This window comes from Centropristis striata, chromosome 6, assembly GCF_030273125.1.
Source record: "Centropristis striata isolate RG_2023a ecotype Rhode Island chromosome 6, C.striata_1.0, whole genome shotgun sequence".
NCBI lineage: Eukaryota > Metazoa > Chordata > Actinopteri > Perciformes > Serranidae > Centropristis > Centropristis striata.
Window position 1 is genome coordinate 25,216,582 of NC_081522.1, and position 18,355 is coordinate 25,234,936.

Consider the following 18,355-nt stretch of genomic DNA (forward strand, 5'->3'; position numbering starts at 1 on the left):
TATTGGCAGCACTTTGCAGACACAAAGAAACAGCACAGTCTTCTGTTGCTCTTTGAATGTACTGCTGTTTGAATGGATGTAAAGCAGGATTCAGACCAGATCAAGACTGGTCTCCCCTTAAAAACAACCCCACAGGGGGCATGGTATCCAATCTCCATGGTAATCAAGTCTTGTCTAAATTACTAGATACCATCATAACATATAATCCAATCTTACTTCTTCTAAATGATGACTCTCAACTGTATATAAGTGAGAAACGGCGCAAACTGTTGTTGAGCGGCCTCACAGCCGCCAAAAAACTCCTAGCGCAAAGATGGCTACCACCTCATTAACTTAGTACTAGGAAATGGCTGATTTACTTTTATGACATAGTGACTTGAACTGTCTACTGCACGGATTAACAATGCCAAAGCCTTCACTCTGGAGGTGTGGTTGGGTGCAGCTGCGCAGATAAAGAGCAAACTTTAAAAAACTGCTTGGATTGTGAACAGAGGGATCATGTTTATAACAGTTACATGGATGCTACTGTAAGTTTCACTCGCAGTGGTTCAATTAAAAAGTTCTTCACAAAAAACCCATATTTACGTTTAGACTGTCCTCCCTTGCCATATAGTGGCTGTAATAATTATGAATGATGGCGAGGCAGAGTATAAATCACGGAAGTTTCACTCTGGGTGAATGGGTTGAACAGATGTTGGACTTTCACCCAGGAGAACAGGATTCGTGTCCCATATGAAAAAAAAAAAAAAAAGTAAACCATGTGATTTAGCCCTCTGGAGTCCATCTATTTATTGAAAATACACATGTTTATTTACAGTAATAACTTTATTTATATATTATATGTAGACAAGCTGAGAAAGCCAGTTGAAAGTGCAATCATAGGAGCTTTCACAGTGTGCCATTTATGTTTCTGGACCATTTTTAAAATGTGAATTTTCTTTCTACAATGAAAACTCTTACCATTTTTAATTTACATGCAAAAAGACTGTTTTGTAGTTTTATTATTGTTTTTTTATTCTGTTCCATTGACGCTTGTGTCTTTTGTTTGTATTTTCCTGGCTTCCTGGGTTCCTGGCAGCTTTATACTTTGTTAATTAAAATAAAATGAAAAATCTGACTGATGGCCAAGTTTGTGTCAAGAAAAAGGAGCCATGCATGTGATGTGAGGACAGACTGAAAGATGCTAAACAGAGATAGAAACGAATGCATAGAAAGTTGACAAATTTGAGCCAAAATCTCCTGGACTTCAGAGGAGTAAACATCACAGAACTTCTGTGCATTACGTTTTTACGAAACTTGCTTCACTTACTTCACTTATGGTATTTAATATTTAACTGTCTTTGATAACGTCGCACCAGTATGATTTTTTGCCCTAAACCTAGATCAGTGGTTCTGTAGCCTAAATTCAACAAAACTATAGCCTATTTTTATACACCTGCAAAACGTATGTGTATGTATAATGACAAAACACTCATATGGGTGGTATTGACCAACAACCTATTCTGTTGTTTAGGTTGTAGATCTTGTTTACCAGACCAAGTGGTGCGGTTAAAACTGAAGTAATCTCATTCAATTGAGTTCATTTTATGCACCACATGTTGCGGGAAAGTTGCAACAGACTGAATTTTCAGTGAAACTAAGCTGATGTCAGGCTACCAAGGCCAATAATGTCTCCAGCAAACGGTGAGAGAGTACAGTAAACACCCCTGTCTGTATCGCTGCCGTGAGAATGGGACCGAAAAAAACTTCAGCACAAAAAAGTCAATAATATATCAGTCACTCAAGTGTGTTTTCTGCAGCAAGCTCCAGCACAGGGCACACTCCATCTGTTTTTCTTTGTTTAGCTGCTGTGAAATGAATGACTGCCTTCAAGTGCAGTTGGAAATGTTTGGATCATAAAAACATTATCATGGAAAACGGTAACCGTGAAATATAAAGTTTAGTTAATCCAGTACCTAACTGAATGCGTCCCTGAAGGAGGCTTAAAACTCAAGAGCACCTGTCTCAGCAGGACACTACCTGCTCAGATGTGGATGTTTTTTTTTTTACTCTGTTTTCTTGGCCAGGCAGTATACTGGTGGAACTAAATTTAGACATTCCTGCTGCAAAAGTTTGAGTCTTGAGAATAGTTCCTGGATTTTTGGAAAAGTTTCTGAGGTGGAATAGTCAGAATAACACCATAACACTGCTTCAGTCTGACCTGAATTCCGATGTATTAAAGAAAGGCGGCATCAAAAACTGAAAGAGAACTTGTTCTGCTCTTTAAAACACCAGTAAATTGACTGATACAAGTCTGTAAACCTCTCAGTTTGTCTGGTCTCACTTCACATCGGATCAATGTCAGTTTGACAAGTTGATGTTTGTTTTTTTTTTGGTTTGTTTTAGACTGTTTCATGATGAGTGACAAGTTGACAGTTCCTATGATTGGCTGTCTGGTCTGCTCAAATCATATCGTTGTGAACAGGCATCCCTCTGACTCAATACCCAGTTTGTTTGTTTTGCACAACAGACACTGAGAAGATACAGCTTTGTTAATTTCTTGACTCCACTCCGGGGTAAAATTAAGTGATAGTTGTCTATACTTCCATGTGTAAACTGCAGAAATAGACTGCTAATAGCTAACTCAGAATACTTGTAAGGGAGCTAAATATCCATATCTGTAATTACTAAAAGTTGGGGACTTTGGGTGGCATTTTCATGCTTTATTTAATAGTGTCAGAGATAAATAGGAAGGGGGAGACAGAAGGGAAGTCCTGCAGCAAAGGGACCTCGGGACGGATTTACACCAGATCTGCTTGGACAAGAACTCTAGTCCGGCTTCCTCCTACAGTCCAAAGACATGCAGCTTAGGTTTGGTGACTCTAAATTGCACCGTAAGAGTAAATGAGAGCGTACATGGTTGTATGTCTTTATGTGTCGACCCTGTGAAAGTCTGGAGACCTCAGCTAGATCGATCCATCCATCGATCCATCGATCCATCGATCCATCGATCCATCGATCCATCCATCCATCGATCCATCCATCCATCCATCCATCCATCCATCCATCCATCCATCCATCCATCCATCCATCCATCCATCCATCCATCCATCCATCCATCCATCCATCCATCCATCCATCCATCCATCCATCCATCCATCCATCCATCCATCCATCCATCCATCCCGTCTTTGGACTGTAGGAGGACTAGCTGGGGCATCCCTGTGTCCCACTGGTAAATACTCGCTGAGTTCTTGTTGAAGCAGATCTGGGTTTAAATCTGTCCCGAGGTCCCTTTGCTACATGACTTCCCTTCTGTCTCCCCCTTCCATTCTCTCTGTCACTATTAAATAAAGCATGAAAATGCCACCCAAAGCCCCCAACTTTTAGTAATTACAGTTCCAAATTTACAGTTTTAAAGAAGGCAAGCCAATAAGTCAAAACATGGACATGCAGCAACCAAATAATTACATTTTAAATTTTTAGTAAAGTCTTTACAAGGTGTTGTTTGGTCCTAACACTTGCACATGCAAAGGTTCTTGTCTGGTTGTGTTTCAACAACACTGAAAACTGATTAATACTGACTTAACTGAAGAAAATTGATTTTGCATGTTAACATACAAATATATTGACAACATTATTCCAATATGTACACTGCTCAAAAAAATAAAGGGAACACTAAAAATAACACATCTGAATGAATGAAATATTTTTATTAAATACCTTGTTCTTTACATAGTTGAATGTGATGACAACAAAATCACACAAAAATTACCAATCTAAATCAAATGTATTAACCCATGGAGGTCTGGATTTGGAGTCACACTCAAAATTAAAGTGGAAAAACACACTAAAGGCTGATCCAACTTTGATGTACAGTCCTTAAAACAAGTCAAAATGAGGCTCAGTAGTGTGTGTGGCCTCATGTGCTCAGTGTGAACCTGAGTGGCCAATTGGCCAGTGGCCAATCTGCCAATCTTGGTGTTCTCTGGTAAATGCCAAACGTTCTGCACAGTGTTGGGCTGTAAGCACAACCCCACCTGTGGACGTCGGGCCTCATACCCCCCTCATGGAGTCTGTTTGTGACCGTTTGAGCAGACACATGCACATTTGTGGTCTGCTGGAGGTCATTCTGCAGGGCTCTGGCAGTGCTCCAAAGGTAGCAGAGGTAGCACTCCTGCTGCTGGGTTGTTGCCCTCCTACGGCCTCCTCCACGTCTCCTGATGTACTGGCCTGTCTCCTGGTAGCGCCTCCATGCTCTGGACACTACACTGACACACACACCAAACCTTCTTGCCACAGCTTGCATTGATGTGCCATCCTGGATGAGCTGCACTACTTGAGCCACTTGTGTGGCTTGTAGACTCCGTCTCATGCTGCCACTGGAGTAAAACCACCGCCAGCATTCAAAAGTAACCCATTAAATCAGGCAGAAAGCTCTAATAGGAAGTGAGAAGTGGTCTGTGGTCACCACCTGCAGAACCACTCCTTTATTGGGGCTGTCTTGCTAATTGCCTATAATTTCCACCTGTTGTCTATTCCATTTGCACAACAGCATGTGGAATTGATTGTCAATCAGTGTTGCTTCTTACGGGGACAGTTTGATTTCACAGAAGTGTGATTGACTTGGAGTTACATTGTTTTGTTTAAGATGTTCCCTTTATTTTTTTGAACAATGTACTATAATTCAGGCATTATATGGGCAAGATAATAACAATTGAAATAACTATTTGATCACAAGCCGCACGAACAAAGCAGAAAGTATTTTGTCAGCTACAGACAGAGAGCTGTGTGTTGCAGAGAGATGAAAAGCCGACAGCAGCAGCAGCAGCTGATCCTCTCCGCTTGCTAAGAGCTGCTCGGAGACTGAAACCTCCCCTAACATTTAGAGATGTTGACCCACCGGCCTCTGAGTGGTTCTCCACGGCAGGGAGGTTTTTTGAAGAACAGCAATTTGAGTTCAGCATGCAGAGCGACGTCCCTGAGGGGAAAATGACACCTTCACCTGGATATTTTCAGTCACTGATGGAGCACAAGCTCGCCACGTTTGCTTATAAACCCCCCTGAGATAAATCCATTTCCCCAACAAAGCCGAGGGCGATGGGGAGGCATGAACAGAAATTCAACTGAAACCTGACAGGCAGCTTTTCACAGTCATACCCAGCTTCTTTTTCAGCCTGTCACCCTTTATTTCATGGGCAGGTTGCATTTGTAACAGGAAAGCCATTACTGCTGCAGTCACCTGAAAAAGAGACGGTGGAAAAGAGAGAGAGGCTCTGAAATTATGTCAAAAGGGCTTCACACAGGAAATGATTTTGTAGTTGCAGAGTATTTCTTTTCAGGGGAGAAAGCATATTATGCACTCTTGTGTCTGCTCTGAAAAGGTGGATGAGATTGAATTAAAACCACAAATCAGTTTTTGGAAGAGAAAATCGCAACCTGAGGTTCACCCTCGAAGTATTTTAGGGATTTAACGTCCTTGGTGGAGAGAATATTGTGTCATTTTTCAGACTTAATCCTTAGTATTGTAGAAATATTTTGTAATTGCTTTTTAGATACCTCCATCATGGGATGTAATTTTTAGTGAAACAAATTGAATCAGTTGTTTGAATTTTAAGTCTAAAGAATATTTTGTATCACCTTTTTCAATTGCCTTTTATTCTTTATGATTCTTAATCTTATTTTCAAATTCTAGCAATTGTAGGGGTTTATTGTTGGTCATTTTCAAAAGAGTCATTACAGAAGAACAAAAAAATCTGTATCGCAATGCAATATTGTGCAATACAACAGCTCAGTGAGAAAGATGAATGACAATCTAAATGGGTTATGTTTGTGAAGATTATTAGGACAAGCTTTATTAAACTAAATATATTTCACTTTTATAAAAATGAACAATATAGCCATAATGAGGCACAATTCATTGTTTTGTGCTAAAATAATATTTTCTATATTTTTAAAAATATTTTGATTCACACTGTAATGCATCCAGATAAAATGTCAGTTTCCCCACACGTAAATATTTAATAAACGTTATAAAAATAAATATACATTTGTTTAAAAATGTATAATTTAGCATAATATAATCAAACATAATGTTTTTTAACAATGTATAAAGAACAAAATCTGAGTGTGCGTGCGGTAATAAATATGGTGCAACTTTTTGTAATATTATAAAATGTTATTAGCACTGTTGATTTCCCGTTTAAGATTGCCATTTTTTTTCTCCATATTTTACCGTAAAAAATAAAGTTTTTTCATCATAAGAAACGCCATTCTGCCATATAACTGACAAGGAAATACTTCATAAATGGTAATGATTTTACCATTAAATATTACAGTATATTTCTGTTAGAGATATGGTGTTTAGTACATTTAACAGTGAGAAAAAGTATTTTTTACAAAAAATAAATGCAAAAATGATGGCTTGTATATATATTACAGTATATTTTCGCTACAAACACAGTGCCAGTGTATTTTACAGTGGAGTAATGTGATTTAAAAAAAAAAAATGTAAAAAATACTGTTTTGGCTGATCTTTACATTTACGGTGTTTTGTTGTTACTGAAACTGGATTAACCCATTTATCATTTTAAGGTCTTTTACTGTCATGGTTTAGCAGGTTTTCACCGTAAAATCTACAGATATTTTTTACAGTGTAGTGTGGCATGTAATGTACAAATACATACTTCCTAAGGGCACCGCACTAGTTAAAGAAAATGTGGATTAGTGCAATCTCGTTGTTGTAGGAACGTGAGCATGATTACTTTGGTTCTTTTATTCTCCGTGATAGTTCAGCACAATGCATGGACTGTTACAGCCCTACTAGATGTACTGTAACTTAATTCCATAGTTTTAATATCTGCTTGTAGTCTCTTTAAACTTGATTTTGTGTTCAAAACATCGCAATTAACTATTTTAATAAATTGGATTAACAAACAGGCCTGACATGCTTTGTACCACAAATCTGTGAGGACAAATGTGTGTTTTTAACATGAATGTGTCCTCAGGCTGCTGCGTGTACCAGATTTCCCTCCAACACTGGCCTTTAGTTGGAGTTTCTTATCTGTTTCACATTTTCAACCTGTTAGTTGGAGGTTGAGTCATTTTCAATTCAAAACTGACTGCTTCAACGGTCATAACCTGCTGCTTTTCATAAATGCAGCGGTCTCCTCCTCCTCCTTTGGTTAAAGGCGAACCACGGCGGCTCCATTTAGACACAGAAAAGGCGAGGAAGCCCACACAAAAAGCTGTCGGCGGGAGATAAGTCTCTGCTCACTTTTGGTAGCTGAAAATTGGCACTTTGACTCCCAGAATGTATTTGTTGCTGGCAGTGTTGCAACAAGCTGAAGAATAATGGTTTAATTTTCCCTCGACGCCACCGTCCTCCTGACGCCTCATACATATGCAGCTTATGAGCAGCAGCTTCTGCTCGCTCATGAAAACTTAAAATTCTCATGCAACACAATATGTCAGCTGTGGTTCACTGGGTAGAAATTACCAGGACCGATGACATTTAGGGGAATGTTATTTTTTTCTTCTGGCATGACTGCTCTGCTCTACTGAGATTTGCTTCACTGAAAAATTTTGTTATTGTTGAAAAATACTTCACCAAACTAGATGACTTTAGTGGATAAATAAAGAGATGTACAGGTAGATTTTGAGCATGGCTTCCACCAGCAATTATTTACATCATCATCATCTCAATGCTGACAGTTATTAAAGACTATACCTTGGAGGGCCACTCAGGTATATTGACATCCGCCGAAGTATTTCTGGTGCCCATTTTAGCAAGATTGTCTACTCTCATTCTGTCGTACATGCTCTGCAGAGAGAGATAGAAGTTCTCTGGTGTTCTTTATATAAGACGCAGACAATAATGTGATGTGGCCAAACATAATTTACTGCTCAGTAGGGTTGTCAAAAGTATCAATACTAAAACGTTGTATCCAGATACGATACCCATTTTCAAAAGTATCAATACCGCCTCAACGTTTCGTTTCAAACTGACCTATTACTGATGTTATCGTGGCCGGTGGCCCGCATTAATGTTGCCCGTGTTGTTATTATTAGCCATTAGCCGCAGCTAGCGATTAAAGGCTGACGTCCTTTAATGATTATAAACAACGTAAATAAATAAATAAATCAGGCACGTAGTATGCCCATATTATGTTCATTGACACAGTGTCAGTATACATAAAAAGTAAGTTAAGTTTACATGAATGTTGGTGACTGAAAAGTGTAACTTTCTCTCTTGAAGTCCCAGAATGAAGCAGAGAAAACTCGACTTTATAAAGCTTACCTAATATTGTGCACAGCATACAACCTCAAAATATTGTTCTAATTGTTATTGTTTATTGTGTTTATTTATTTTTTTCACTCCCTCAGACCTGAAGCTTGTTATCATAGTTGCAGTTTGTTTTTGCAACGGTTTTTTATTATAAGTATTTAACCTGTGGTTCTGTTAATTTTTACATGTTGCATTTTTCTTGTTAATAATTTTGGGGCCTTTGTTTTTATCCTTGTGTATCGAAAATTGTATCGAGTGTCGAATATTGTCCTGAGTATCGGTATGGAGTTGAAAATTTTAGTCTTGTGACAACCCTACTGCTAGGCCGAGGTCAGCAACATGAGGTAGATCAGTAGAGGTGGAATGATGCATGTTGGTGCATGTTGTGTTTGTTTACTGGAAAGTTCAGGTGTTTCTTGGGGCGACATGATGAGACATGATGGAGTTTGTCTCAAAGAAAACATAAACTGTGCCAGTATGAAAACAATTCGGACAAAAGAGGTGAGCGTCAGTCCCTGCTTCTTCCTCTTCTGTTTATTGTCAGTTGGCAAACCAACTAACTGGGGATTTCCACCGGCCATGGACTGGCTGTGTCGCCTTTTTGCTCCGTCCTCTGTCTGGCGCCAATTACCACCGGACACGTAATGGCAGTGTAGCGAGCCAGCCGTATACACGCAAGATAACGAAAACACGCAATAATCCTGAATGAACGGGAGACCTCGAGGTCCCGTGATAAACTGTGTGTATAAAGTAAACAACAACAACAAACAGCTTACTTTGCTTCTCCGACGTGGAAGATCTGTTGATCTGACCATCTATCCTTATAAAAACAATGTGTTATGTCATAAATGATTGTATGCTGTTCCACTTCAACAATCAGTCTCTCGTCGTCCATGTCTCCGATCCTCTGAGACCCTTTGATTGATTGATTGCTGATCTGGTGCCTCGGTCATAACATAATGTTGATGTGAAGTAGTTTTAGGCTGCATGAACTGCGTATTGTGTTTTATTTTGAAAGGGGGCGGAATTATATTAAGATTAAGATTAATTACTTTATTAATCCCACAATGGGGAAATTCAACCTCTGCATTTAACCCATCCTTTTTTTACACACGAGTGGACACACCATGCAAGGAACTGTGGGCAGCACGTTACTGCGCCCGGGGAGCTGTGTGCCTTGCTCAAGGGCACTTCAGTCCTTGACCTGTCAGTACTGGGATTTGAACCGGCAACTCCAGTTTTGCAAGCCCGATTCCTAACCTCTAGGCCACGGACTGCCCCATTATGTTGATTCTGTGTCAGATTTCCTGTCTAGTGCAATCTGCTCTGTTGAGCTTGAATCGGTTTAGCAACGGCTCGCGGAGAAAATAGAAATGCTACGGATTGATAACGCTGCAGAGCGGAGAGTCGCAGCCCGGATGCTGCTGAGACGTTATGCGGCGCGCCCGATGGAAATGGTCTCATTGATTAGAGTTGCAGCTTTAGAGGTGCGTTGCCGCCATCAAGTGATCATGAGTCTCATTAAGCGGTATTCTTCTCAAGTGCATCAACTTGTGGTAAAATTTGGTATTTACATGTTTTTGCACTGACCCAACCTAATGAATAATCAATTATCATAATTATTGTGTGAAAAGATTATTTCGGAAAAGATGCCAGCATATAAAAAGTTATTAAACAGCATATCAAATTCCCTCTAACCAGCAGCATCTATCATTGCAAGTTGACGAGTGTCTGATAAACCACCGTCCTATATACACGCATTACTTTGGGAGCACGGTAAAGTCTATAAGAGGATAATAAAATGAGGTTAAATGCAGTTGAGTGTTGTTTCTGAAGCATTATTCAAAATGCTGCACAGGTGCAGGTCTTTAGAAATGAAACGGTCTGTGGGTCTTCACCTGACCAGACTTGGCTGAGTTTTTAAAGTGCTGCAGTGTGGCTCGGCCAGATGGTCTTGTTTGTCAGTGATGGAGTTTGGTGCTCCACCCCACTAGCTCATCTGTGGCTGATCGGGTGTAAAGCCTCCACAAAATACTACAGTGCTGTGGAGCAAAGTTAATTATTAAGCATTCAAATACCATTCCCTGCTAGTCATTAGGCTTACTACTTGGAAGTTCAAGTTTAAATCAGTTTAAAGCTGACCTCATTACTCTAAAAAGGTTTGAAAGAAGAGAACAATAACGGCGGTTTGTAATTAGTGAGTTAAATCTTCGGGATGGTCCTTTAAAAATCTCCATCAATCTCAAAGCATTTGAACTTCTTTTCAGCCACACTGAGACAGATTCCTCTGTTGTTTTTGGAGAACTCAGTTTCCTAATGAAAGACATTTGTTAGATAAGGAGACTTTTCTCTTGTAATGATGGAGCCAGACTCTGTCACACTTTAACAATGAGTCTAATCTTGTACTTTTGTTCTGGTTCTCATCCATCCTGCCTTCCTCTCATCTTTTTCTCTTCCTCTCCATCTGTTTCTAATTGATTACACCCTTCCCTGCCAACATCTCTCCTCATTTTTCCTCCAAAATGCTCCCTCTCTGTTCTTTGCATTCATTTCCCTCCTCCATCATCTCTTGCCTCTCTCAGGTGAACAAGCAGCAGCTGCAGGCGGTGAAGGAGCGTTTCCTGGCCTTCCTCAACGGGGAAACTCAGATTGTGGCGGATGAAGCTTTCTGCAACGCCGTGAGGAGCTACTATGAGGCAAGACAATTTAATCTCTACTCCATTCTGCTCTTAGCAGAAAAATGCTGGACTTTTTCCCTCTTTAGAATCCAGCGGTGTCATTCTCAGACCACTGGGGCCTGAGTTTTGCAATGGCATTATTGCACATTGAACTACAGTACAGTGTAACATATTATTACTGCTCACTCTCACACAGCGTGTGTGACATCGGACTCACTCACTTCAAAAAAGTTCCATATGGTAGACATGTTGTGGGTGTGTGTAGGTGCATGCAGGCTGCATGACCACAACACAACACTTCTTCTTCGTTTTAAAGCAGCAGCGTTTTGGCGCACTACCGCCACCTTTGGATCCGGAATGTATATCTCCCCATAACAAACACTTGTAAAGCACATGTATAATGCGATCGGATCGGTGATTTTAACCTTTGATCTGATTTTTCGATCAACCGTTTTTTTATCATATCGGGCCAATCCGATCAGTTGCCGATCGATTGGCGTCATCCCTACTATATAGTAAAAGCAGTACATCTCTGGTCTATCCTGTCACAAGATTGTCTATGAGATGCAAACAAACGAACAGTTGGAAGAGATTTGGAGGTATTTTAACAAACTCAAGGCAAATAATTCATTATCACCTGTGCCCTTTTAAGTGCTGCATTGCATGTCAGCAACTGGTTGTATGGTAACCTCTGATAAATTTGGCAGACAGTTAACACCCCCTCATAATTTTGTTGAATAAAAACTCACAGCATTTACTCATTACTGTCCTAGAAGGAAATAACGACACTAAGTGGCTACAAAAGTGACATATTTCTAAATAATTGCTATGCGATGGATCAGCTGATGTGGTCAGTGGTTCATGTGGATTTCGAAAAGTTACTGATAAATATTTAAGGAAACTTTTAAGGCGTTAAATTTGGTGTAATGGCAGAAGGATTGAGTGAGTCGGTCAGACAATTATAGAGCACTCCTGCTGATTGAGGGGAAACACTGGGCTGAGACACTCTGCAGCAGGCTAATTGTTGGGTTCGTGGTCGGACATTCTTCTAAAACTTGGAGACTTATCATCTCCAGACAATGCACTTGGGTGAACATCAGAGCTGTTTGGTTGTTTGGAGTTTCTTTGTCCCTTCCTGTGCTTTCAAACTGTCCTGCATTCACTTCTGGTCGTGCCTCCGTCCACCTCCACGCCTCTGATGACAGAGTGGTTGTTGAGCTCTTATGGCACAAAGTAATGAAATTCATCGCCAGCATCAGACTGAAACAGATTAGAAAATCGATCTCACCCACAGTTTTCTGTTTGTGAGAGAGTTTTCTCTTTCTTCACAGTGCCACCAATCTTTCCCAGCAAACTAAAGCTGTTTAATGTCCATCATCTTTGCTTCCTGTGGCCGCTAAAGTCCCCAAACACTTTCTCTCCGATAGATAAAATACCTCTCCATGTAAACTAGGGTTGTCACGATACTAAAATTTTCAACTCGACACAGATACTCAGGAAAATATTAGATTTTTGATACCACAAGGATAAAAACAAAGACCCCAAAATTTAACTGAAATATTTATATTAACAAGAAAAATGCAACATGTAGAACAGAACCACAGGTTTAATATTTATAATAAAAGAGGTAATGCGAATACCGATACTCGATACTTTTGAAAATGAGTATTGTATCCGGATACAACGTTTTAGTATCGATACTTTTTTGAGTATCGATACTTTTGACAACCCTAATGTAAACCCATCTACTCTCTTTGATCAGGTGATCTCTGCTGCTTTTTTTTTGCTGTCATTTTGGATTTTTTCCAATACTGTTCTCAGTGTCTGGAGGAGTTAGAGGACAGGTTTCCATCCAGAGACACTGTAACAAACCCTCCCACGTGGACTCGTGTTTCCCTCTCCAGTGTTGGAGGACAGCTGTGAGCACAGATTGCAGTGAATTTCCTCATTCTTTTTTTATTCCATTTTTTCACTCTGTCTCTCTCTTATCTGCTGCTTGTCTGCCTCCATCTCTCTCTCTATCTCCCCCTCATCTTTGTCCTTCCCTCCTCTGCTGAAGTGCCTATCATCTGGTGTGAGATGGAGATCTTATCGGCCACTTGCAGCTCGTCATCTTAATTGCCAGAAAGTGTGAGACGAGAGGGTCGCACTGAAACTCTCCATCACTTCTTCATCCATCATTGTATCGCTGCAGAGAAGCTGACAGGCGCAGTGATCAAAGTGAGATGACTCGTCCTCTTCAGTGGACATCTTCGTCCTCATGAGATCAGACACAAAACACTCCTCACACGTTTTACACGTCCTCCTGAGACTTCACACAGTTTCAGCTATATAATTGCGCTGTCATCAGTAAAGCGGCATCACCATCCTGCTTACACATAATAATAACAACAACAACAACAACAACAACAACAACAACAACAGGGAATTGTTTTTCATTCATCATTTAAACGTAATGTTCCACATGAGGAAAGAGGGCTGTCACTGCTGAGAAACATGAAATGATCTATGTTCTGTCTCTCACCCTGCGCCAACTCTGAATCATTCCTGAAAGACAATATGTTGGCTTTTGAAAAATTGCAAAGACATGGTTTGGTGCAGATCACTAACATGTGTGAACTATGCATTTGTGTTTTTTCCCCCCTGACATTAACATCACCACGAGGACTTAATGGGACTGGGGGCTGAGAGCCACAGACAGGGAAAATCAGAAGTTCTGAAATAAATTTGAGGTTGATTTTTCTGAGCTTTCACACTGCAAGTTAAGGCAACAAACAATCATGCTCTGTGGTTATCTCTCCATGTAGGAAAAACAGAATCCATTCTTTTTGGATCAAAGATTAGATTGAAAAAAGCCTCCAGTTTTAAAGTCCTAGTTGGAGATCTTGAAATTACAGCCAATGAATCAGTCAGTTACCTTGGATGTGTATTAGACTGCAACTTAAGTGGCATAGGTCAGGCACAGAAGGCAATCACCAAAATAAACCATAGGGTCCGTTTTCTGGCCAGAATTTTCTGGATAGAAAAACAATGGTCATTTTGGCAGGAGCCTTAATTCAGCCGTATTTTGATTATGCATGTGGCTCATGGTATAATGGCGTCACATGAATTTGAAGCATAGGCTACAGACCTCACAAAACAAGTTAATCAGACTTGTTTTGGGCCTCCCCATGAGAACCCACCTTGAATCCATCCCACTTTGATAAGGTGGGATGGTTGAAGGTGGAGGATCGTGTATCTCAGATGCAGTTATGTATGGTACACAGGTGTGCTTATGGGGATGTACCCAATTATTAAAAAAAATATTTATTATATATTATTTAAAATATTTAATAGAGTAAATTAAGTTCACCGCTATTCCACTAGGGGAAGCGTCACAGATTTTGTACCACCTAGAGTTAAGATGAACATGGGTAAAGAGTCCTTTCTTTATGTTGGAACTATTCTTTGGAACAGGTTACCTGGTTACTCAAATCAGTTAGAAGCATAAGCAGTTTTAAACAAAACTTGAAAAAATGGTTTAGACACCAATCTTAGACTGTTGGCAATCTGTATTTGTCGTGTATATTTGAAACTGTAATTCATGTTTTTATGTGGCTTATGAATGATTGATGCATGTATGTATGTATGAATGATACTTGTTTGATTTATGTATGATATGCTGCTACTTGCCCCTGTCTCCTGCCTTATAGGGACTACAATGGAAATAAACCCTAGGGCTTTATTGTGTCATCCCTTTTATTTATTTATATAACGTATGGCACATGTTGCTGTTTCATATTTTTATACCAAGAATGGTCAAATAAAATCAATCAATCAATCATTCAATCAATCAATCAATCAGTTGTTCACTTCTAAAGATTTTAGAACCACAACACGTACACCTTTTCGACCAACGCGAACCATGTTCTAATGCTGGGCTGGTGCTAGTTCGCAGCACTTGTGAACCTTCTCAGAATCTTTCCACAGGCTCTGCCTGACAGTGGCGTACTACATTGTCTCTCTACAAATGTTACTCCTGGCTTTTCGAGCCCACATTTGCATCCAAGCACAACTGGTACAACACATTTGTGCTGCTCGTCTTGATCGCTGTGGATGGTGAATACACTCTTATTAACACAGAACGTAAGATTTTAATGTTAGCCTTTTATATAAGCTAACACTAGCCTGTTGGCAAGCAGTTCATGGTTCAAGACCAGCACAGAATTGGTGCCGATCTGGAACCGTTTTTTCTGCAGAGTTGGTTCTTCGAAACATGAAGAACTGGTTCCAGATTAGTCACCGGCTCCGAACAGTTCCTCAAACTGCCATTATCCGAACCAAGACAATAAACTTTCAACCTTGACAAAGACAGCATATAAGGGATCCTTTTGCTTTTACCTTCCACAATAAAAGCCATAGACATAAATGCTTACCAGAGGGAACTCCAATTCACTTCGAGCATTTCCTTAAAAGGGAGCTCAGTAAACCAGCAGGCTATAAAACAACTTACCAGACTACCAGACACTGCTCTAGGCCAATAGGATCCAGATAGTTGGTCATAAACCTACAGGTATATATCAAACCTTTTATTAAATAAGTGTTGCAACTGTCACAAATTTGTGTTGCTGCCAGTATGAATATTTGAGATGCCAAATATTTGGTAAATGGTGATTATACATAATACATGCTATACTGTAATACTTCCCAGGCATGCATCATACTGTTGATGGCTGCAGTTAGAAGAGCACCACCAAAAGCAATCCACCATCCTTAGCAGACACAGGGGAGCTTGAGCGTGTTGTGTAAATGCAGGTGAATCATCAGCAGAGGAGGAACTGGCAACGGAACAAGATGTGAGGCAGCCAGAGAATTAGCAGGATTTCACACTGACTCTCTTTACAATCACTATAAACCACTTTTATTATTGTTTATTTCTTTCACTTTAGCTCCTCTGCTTTATCAGCATCTCTCACTAGGCTGGATGCTTTTGAATCTTTGAGGTGAAACAGGTCAGATCTGACACGCCAAAGAGTCATTCAGACTGTTCACACTTAACAATAGAACTACAGTGAGCGAATAATTATTTGATCACCTGCCAATGGAGAGGTGGGTCGGGGTTTTGACTGACTGATGGGTGACAGACAGCCTACTGAGCAGAGACACAACACAAAATAACTTTATATTATGAGCAGTGTAAATATACTTTCAGTAGCTTGAAATGTGACGTTAGCGCAGCACATGAGACTCTGGCGGGCCGCCACAGTCCAGGAGGTAATTAATGGAAACCCTTACGCCACTACGTCAAGAAGTAGGAATGCTGCCAATAGCATGAGATGCATTTTTCTTTACTCATAAAAAAAATATACCGGTATAATCGTGAACGATACAAAATGGCACACCCCTAATAGACTGTATATAAATAATGGACGTAGTCACCCGTTGGTTTGTGGACTGCCCGTTTGAGGCATCGAGTTCGGCATCACATTTGTTGGCATCTTATTTTCACAAACGGGGAGCAGACCATATTTTGACTGTGGAGGAGCGAGAGGTGGCTCAGATGACAGTGCACTACAGTACACGCCTCTCTACACCGGCACATGACTGAGTGAAGTTGCTGTTCATTCATGTTAGCATTAACTTGGATGTTCATTTTGGCTAGCAGAAATCAAAAACAAAATGTAGGTGGAGGTGGGAGGTGATTTGTTTCATTCCAGACGATTTCATTTTCTGAATGCAGCTCTGATGATGATCTCTTGTTCACCTGAGCGACAGGCTACTAATGAAATGACGGTTCATTGGCCGTTTTTTCCAGACATTTTCATTATCCACCTGCTCTGACTACTCTAGGACGTCTTTTAGGTATTCATATCTTCCCCAACAGACAGATACGCATGCATGTTTGTGTATGTGTGAGGGCTTAGGCGAGAAATAGGGAATGAAATCCTCATCCATCAGTCATCCCTCCCAGAAGTGAAATGGTTTTAATTGCCTTTGTCTTGCACTTGGCACTGAGGAGTCATCATATGACGGGTCACTGACACAGAAGAGGTGTTTTGACTTAATGTTTTTCACACGGGAGAAAACTTGCACATTCTCACTCTTTTCATGAACAATTAATGAAGTCAGGGTAATAAACAACCTACATGCTTCCAACAACAAGGATTTCTTGATGCTTTTTATTTTTGATAGAGCGTTTGTCCCCTTTAACGTGATGAGAAATATTGTTCCTGTTGTGTCTGAACGGTTTCTTTTTTTTCTTTGTCAAGCATGAATTCTATAAATCACTGGAATTTCTGAATATTCCAGTGATCATTTTACATTTTCAAAATTAGCAAATTTTCTACTTTAAACATCATAACAGTTATTCTGAATACCATAACCTGTTAACTACAAATCTTCGATATTTACATGAATGCAGACAGATAATCCAACATCACATTTGTTTGCCTATTGTGATGTTACTCTGACAAAGCCATGTGGTGGTAGAAATCTTGGTAGTGGTAGTGTTATCGGTAATGTTAGTAGTCATAATAATAGTTGTGGTGGTAGTATTGGTAGTGGTGGTAGCAGTAATAATACTGGTGTTAGTAGCATTAGTGATGGTGGAAATAGTAACAGTATTAGAAGTGGTGGTAGTAGTGTTAGTAGTGGTGGTAGTAGTAGTAGTATTAGTGGGGGTGGTAGTGGTATTAGTGGGGGTGGTGGTGGTAGTAGTAGTATTAGTAGTGTTGGTGGTGGTGGTAGTAGTGGTATTATAAGTGGTGGTGATGGCAGTAGTAGTATTAGAAGTGGTGGTGGTAGTAGTATTAGAAGTGGTGGTGGTAGTAGTATTAGAAGTGGTGTTGGTACTAGTATTAAAAGTGGTGGTAGTAGTAGTATTAGAAGTGGTGGTAGTAGTATGAGTAGTGGTGGTAGTAGTATGAGTAGTGGTGGTAGTAGGGTATCAGAATGACAATATTTGTAATTGACAGTTATTGAGCCGTTTTCAGACCTATAAGTGAAATCCGCTTCTTTTCAGAGTTTGACATTTCAATTCAAGAACCTACAAAATCTAAGTCACATGACCTTTCCTTCGTTATGCATGTTAGCTTGTTGGTTGACTTGTGGTCTACTTTTGGTCGCTACGTCCATTTACGATTTATCACATAGCCAATGTGGTAGACATTGCCCAACCCGTACTGCATATACTATTATAGAAATGAACTGAAACCAGTGGCCACCCTGAGAGAAAGACCTCGATCTAAAAACTAATCGATGATTTGGAAAACAATCAAAAGTCTATAAACGACCAGCTGTAAACATCTTCAAGTGTTCCAGTTTAGCCCTGAAAGTTTTTAAAACAAACAATGTGCAATACTGCAGAAGTATAAATCAATGTGATTTGTTTGGGATAACAATGTTGTGTCTTTACTCTCCTGTGTGAACATTT

At 39.9% G+C, this 18,355-nt stretch overlaps 1 protein-coding gene across 2 annotated transcripts in view; it reads left to right on the forward strand.

The window, feature by feature from the left end:
* Positions 1-18,355, forward strand: part of cadps2 (Ca++-dependent secretion activator 2) — a 293,417-nt gene that overhangs the window by 48,806 nt on the left and 226,256 nt on the right. For both annotated transcript variants that reach the window (XM_059336134.1, XM_059336135.1), the window contains exon 2: positions 10,849-10,962. In XM_059336134.1, the coding sequence (XP_059192117.1) occupies positions 10,849-10,962 (114 nt within the window). The remainder of the gene's footprint in view (positions 1-10,848; positions 10,963-18,355) is intronic.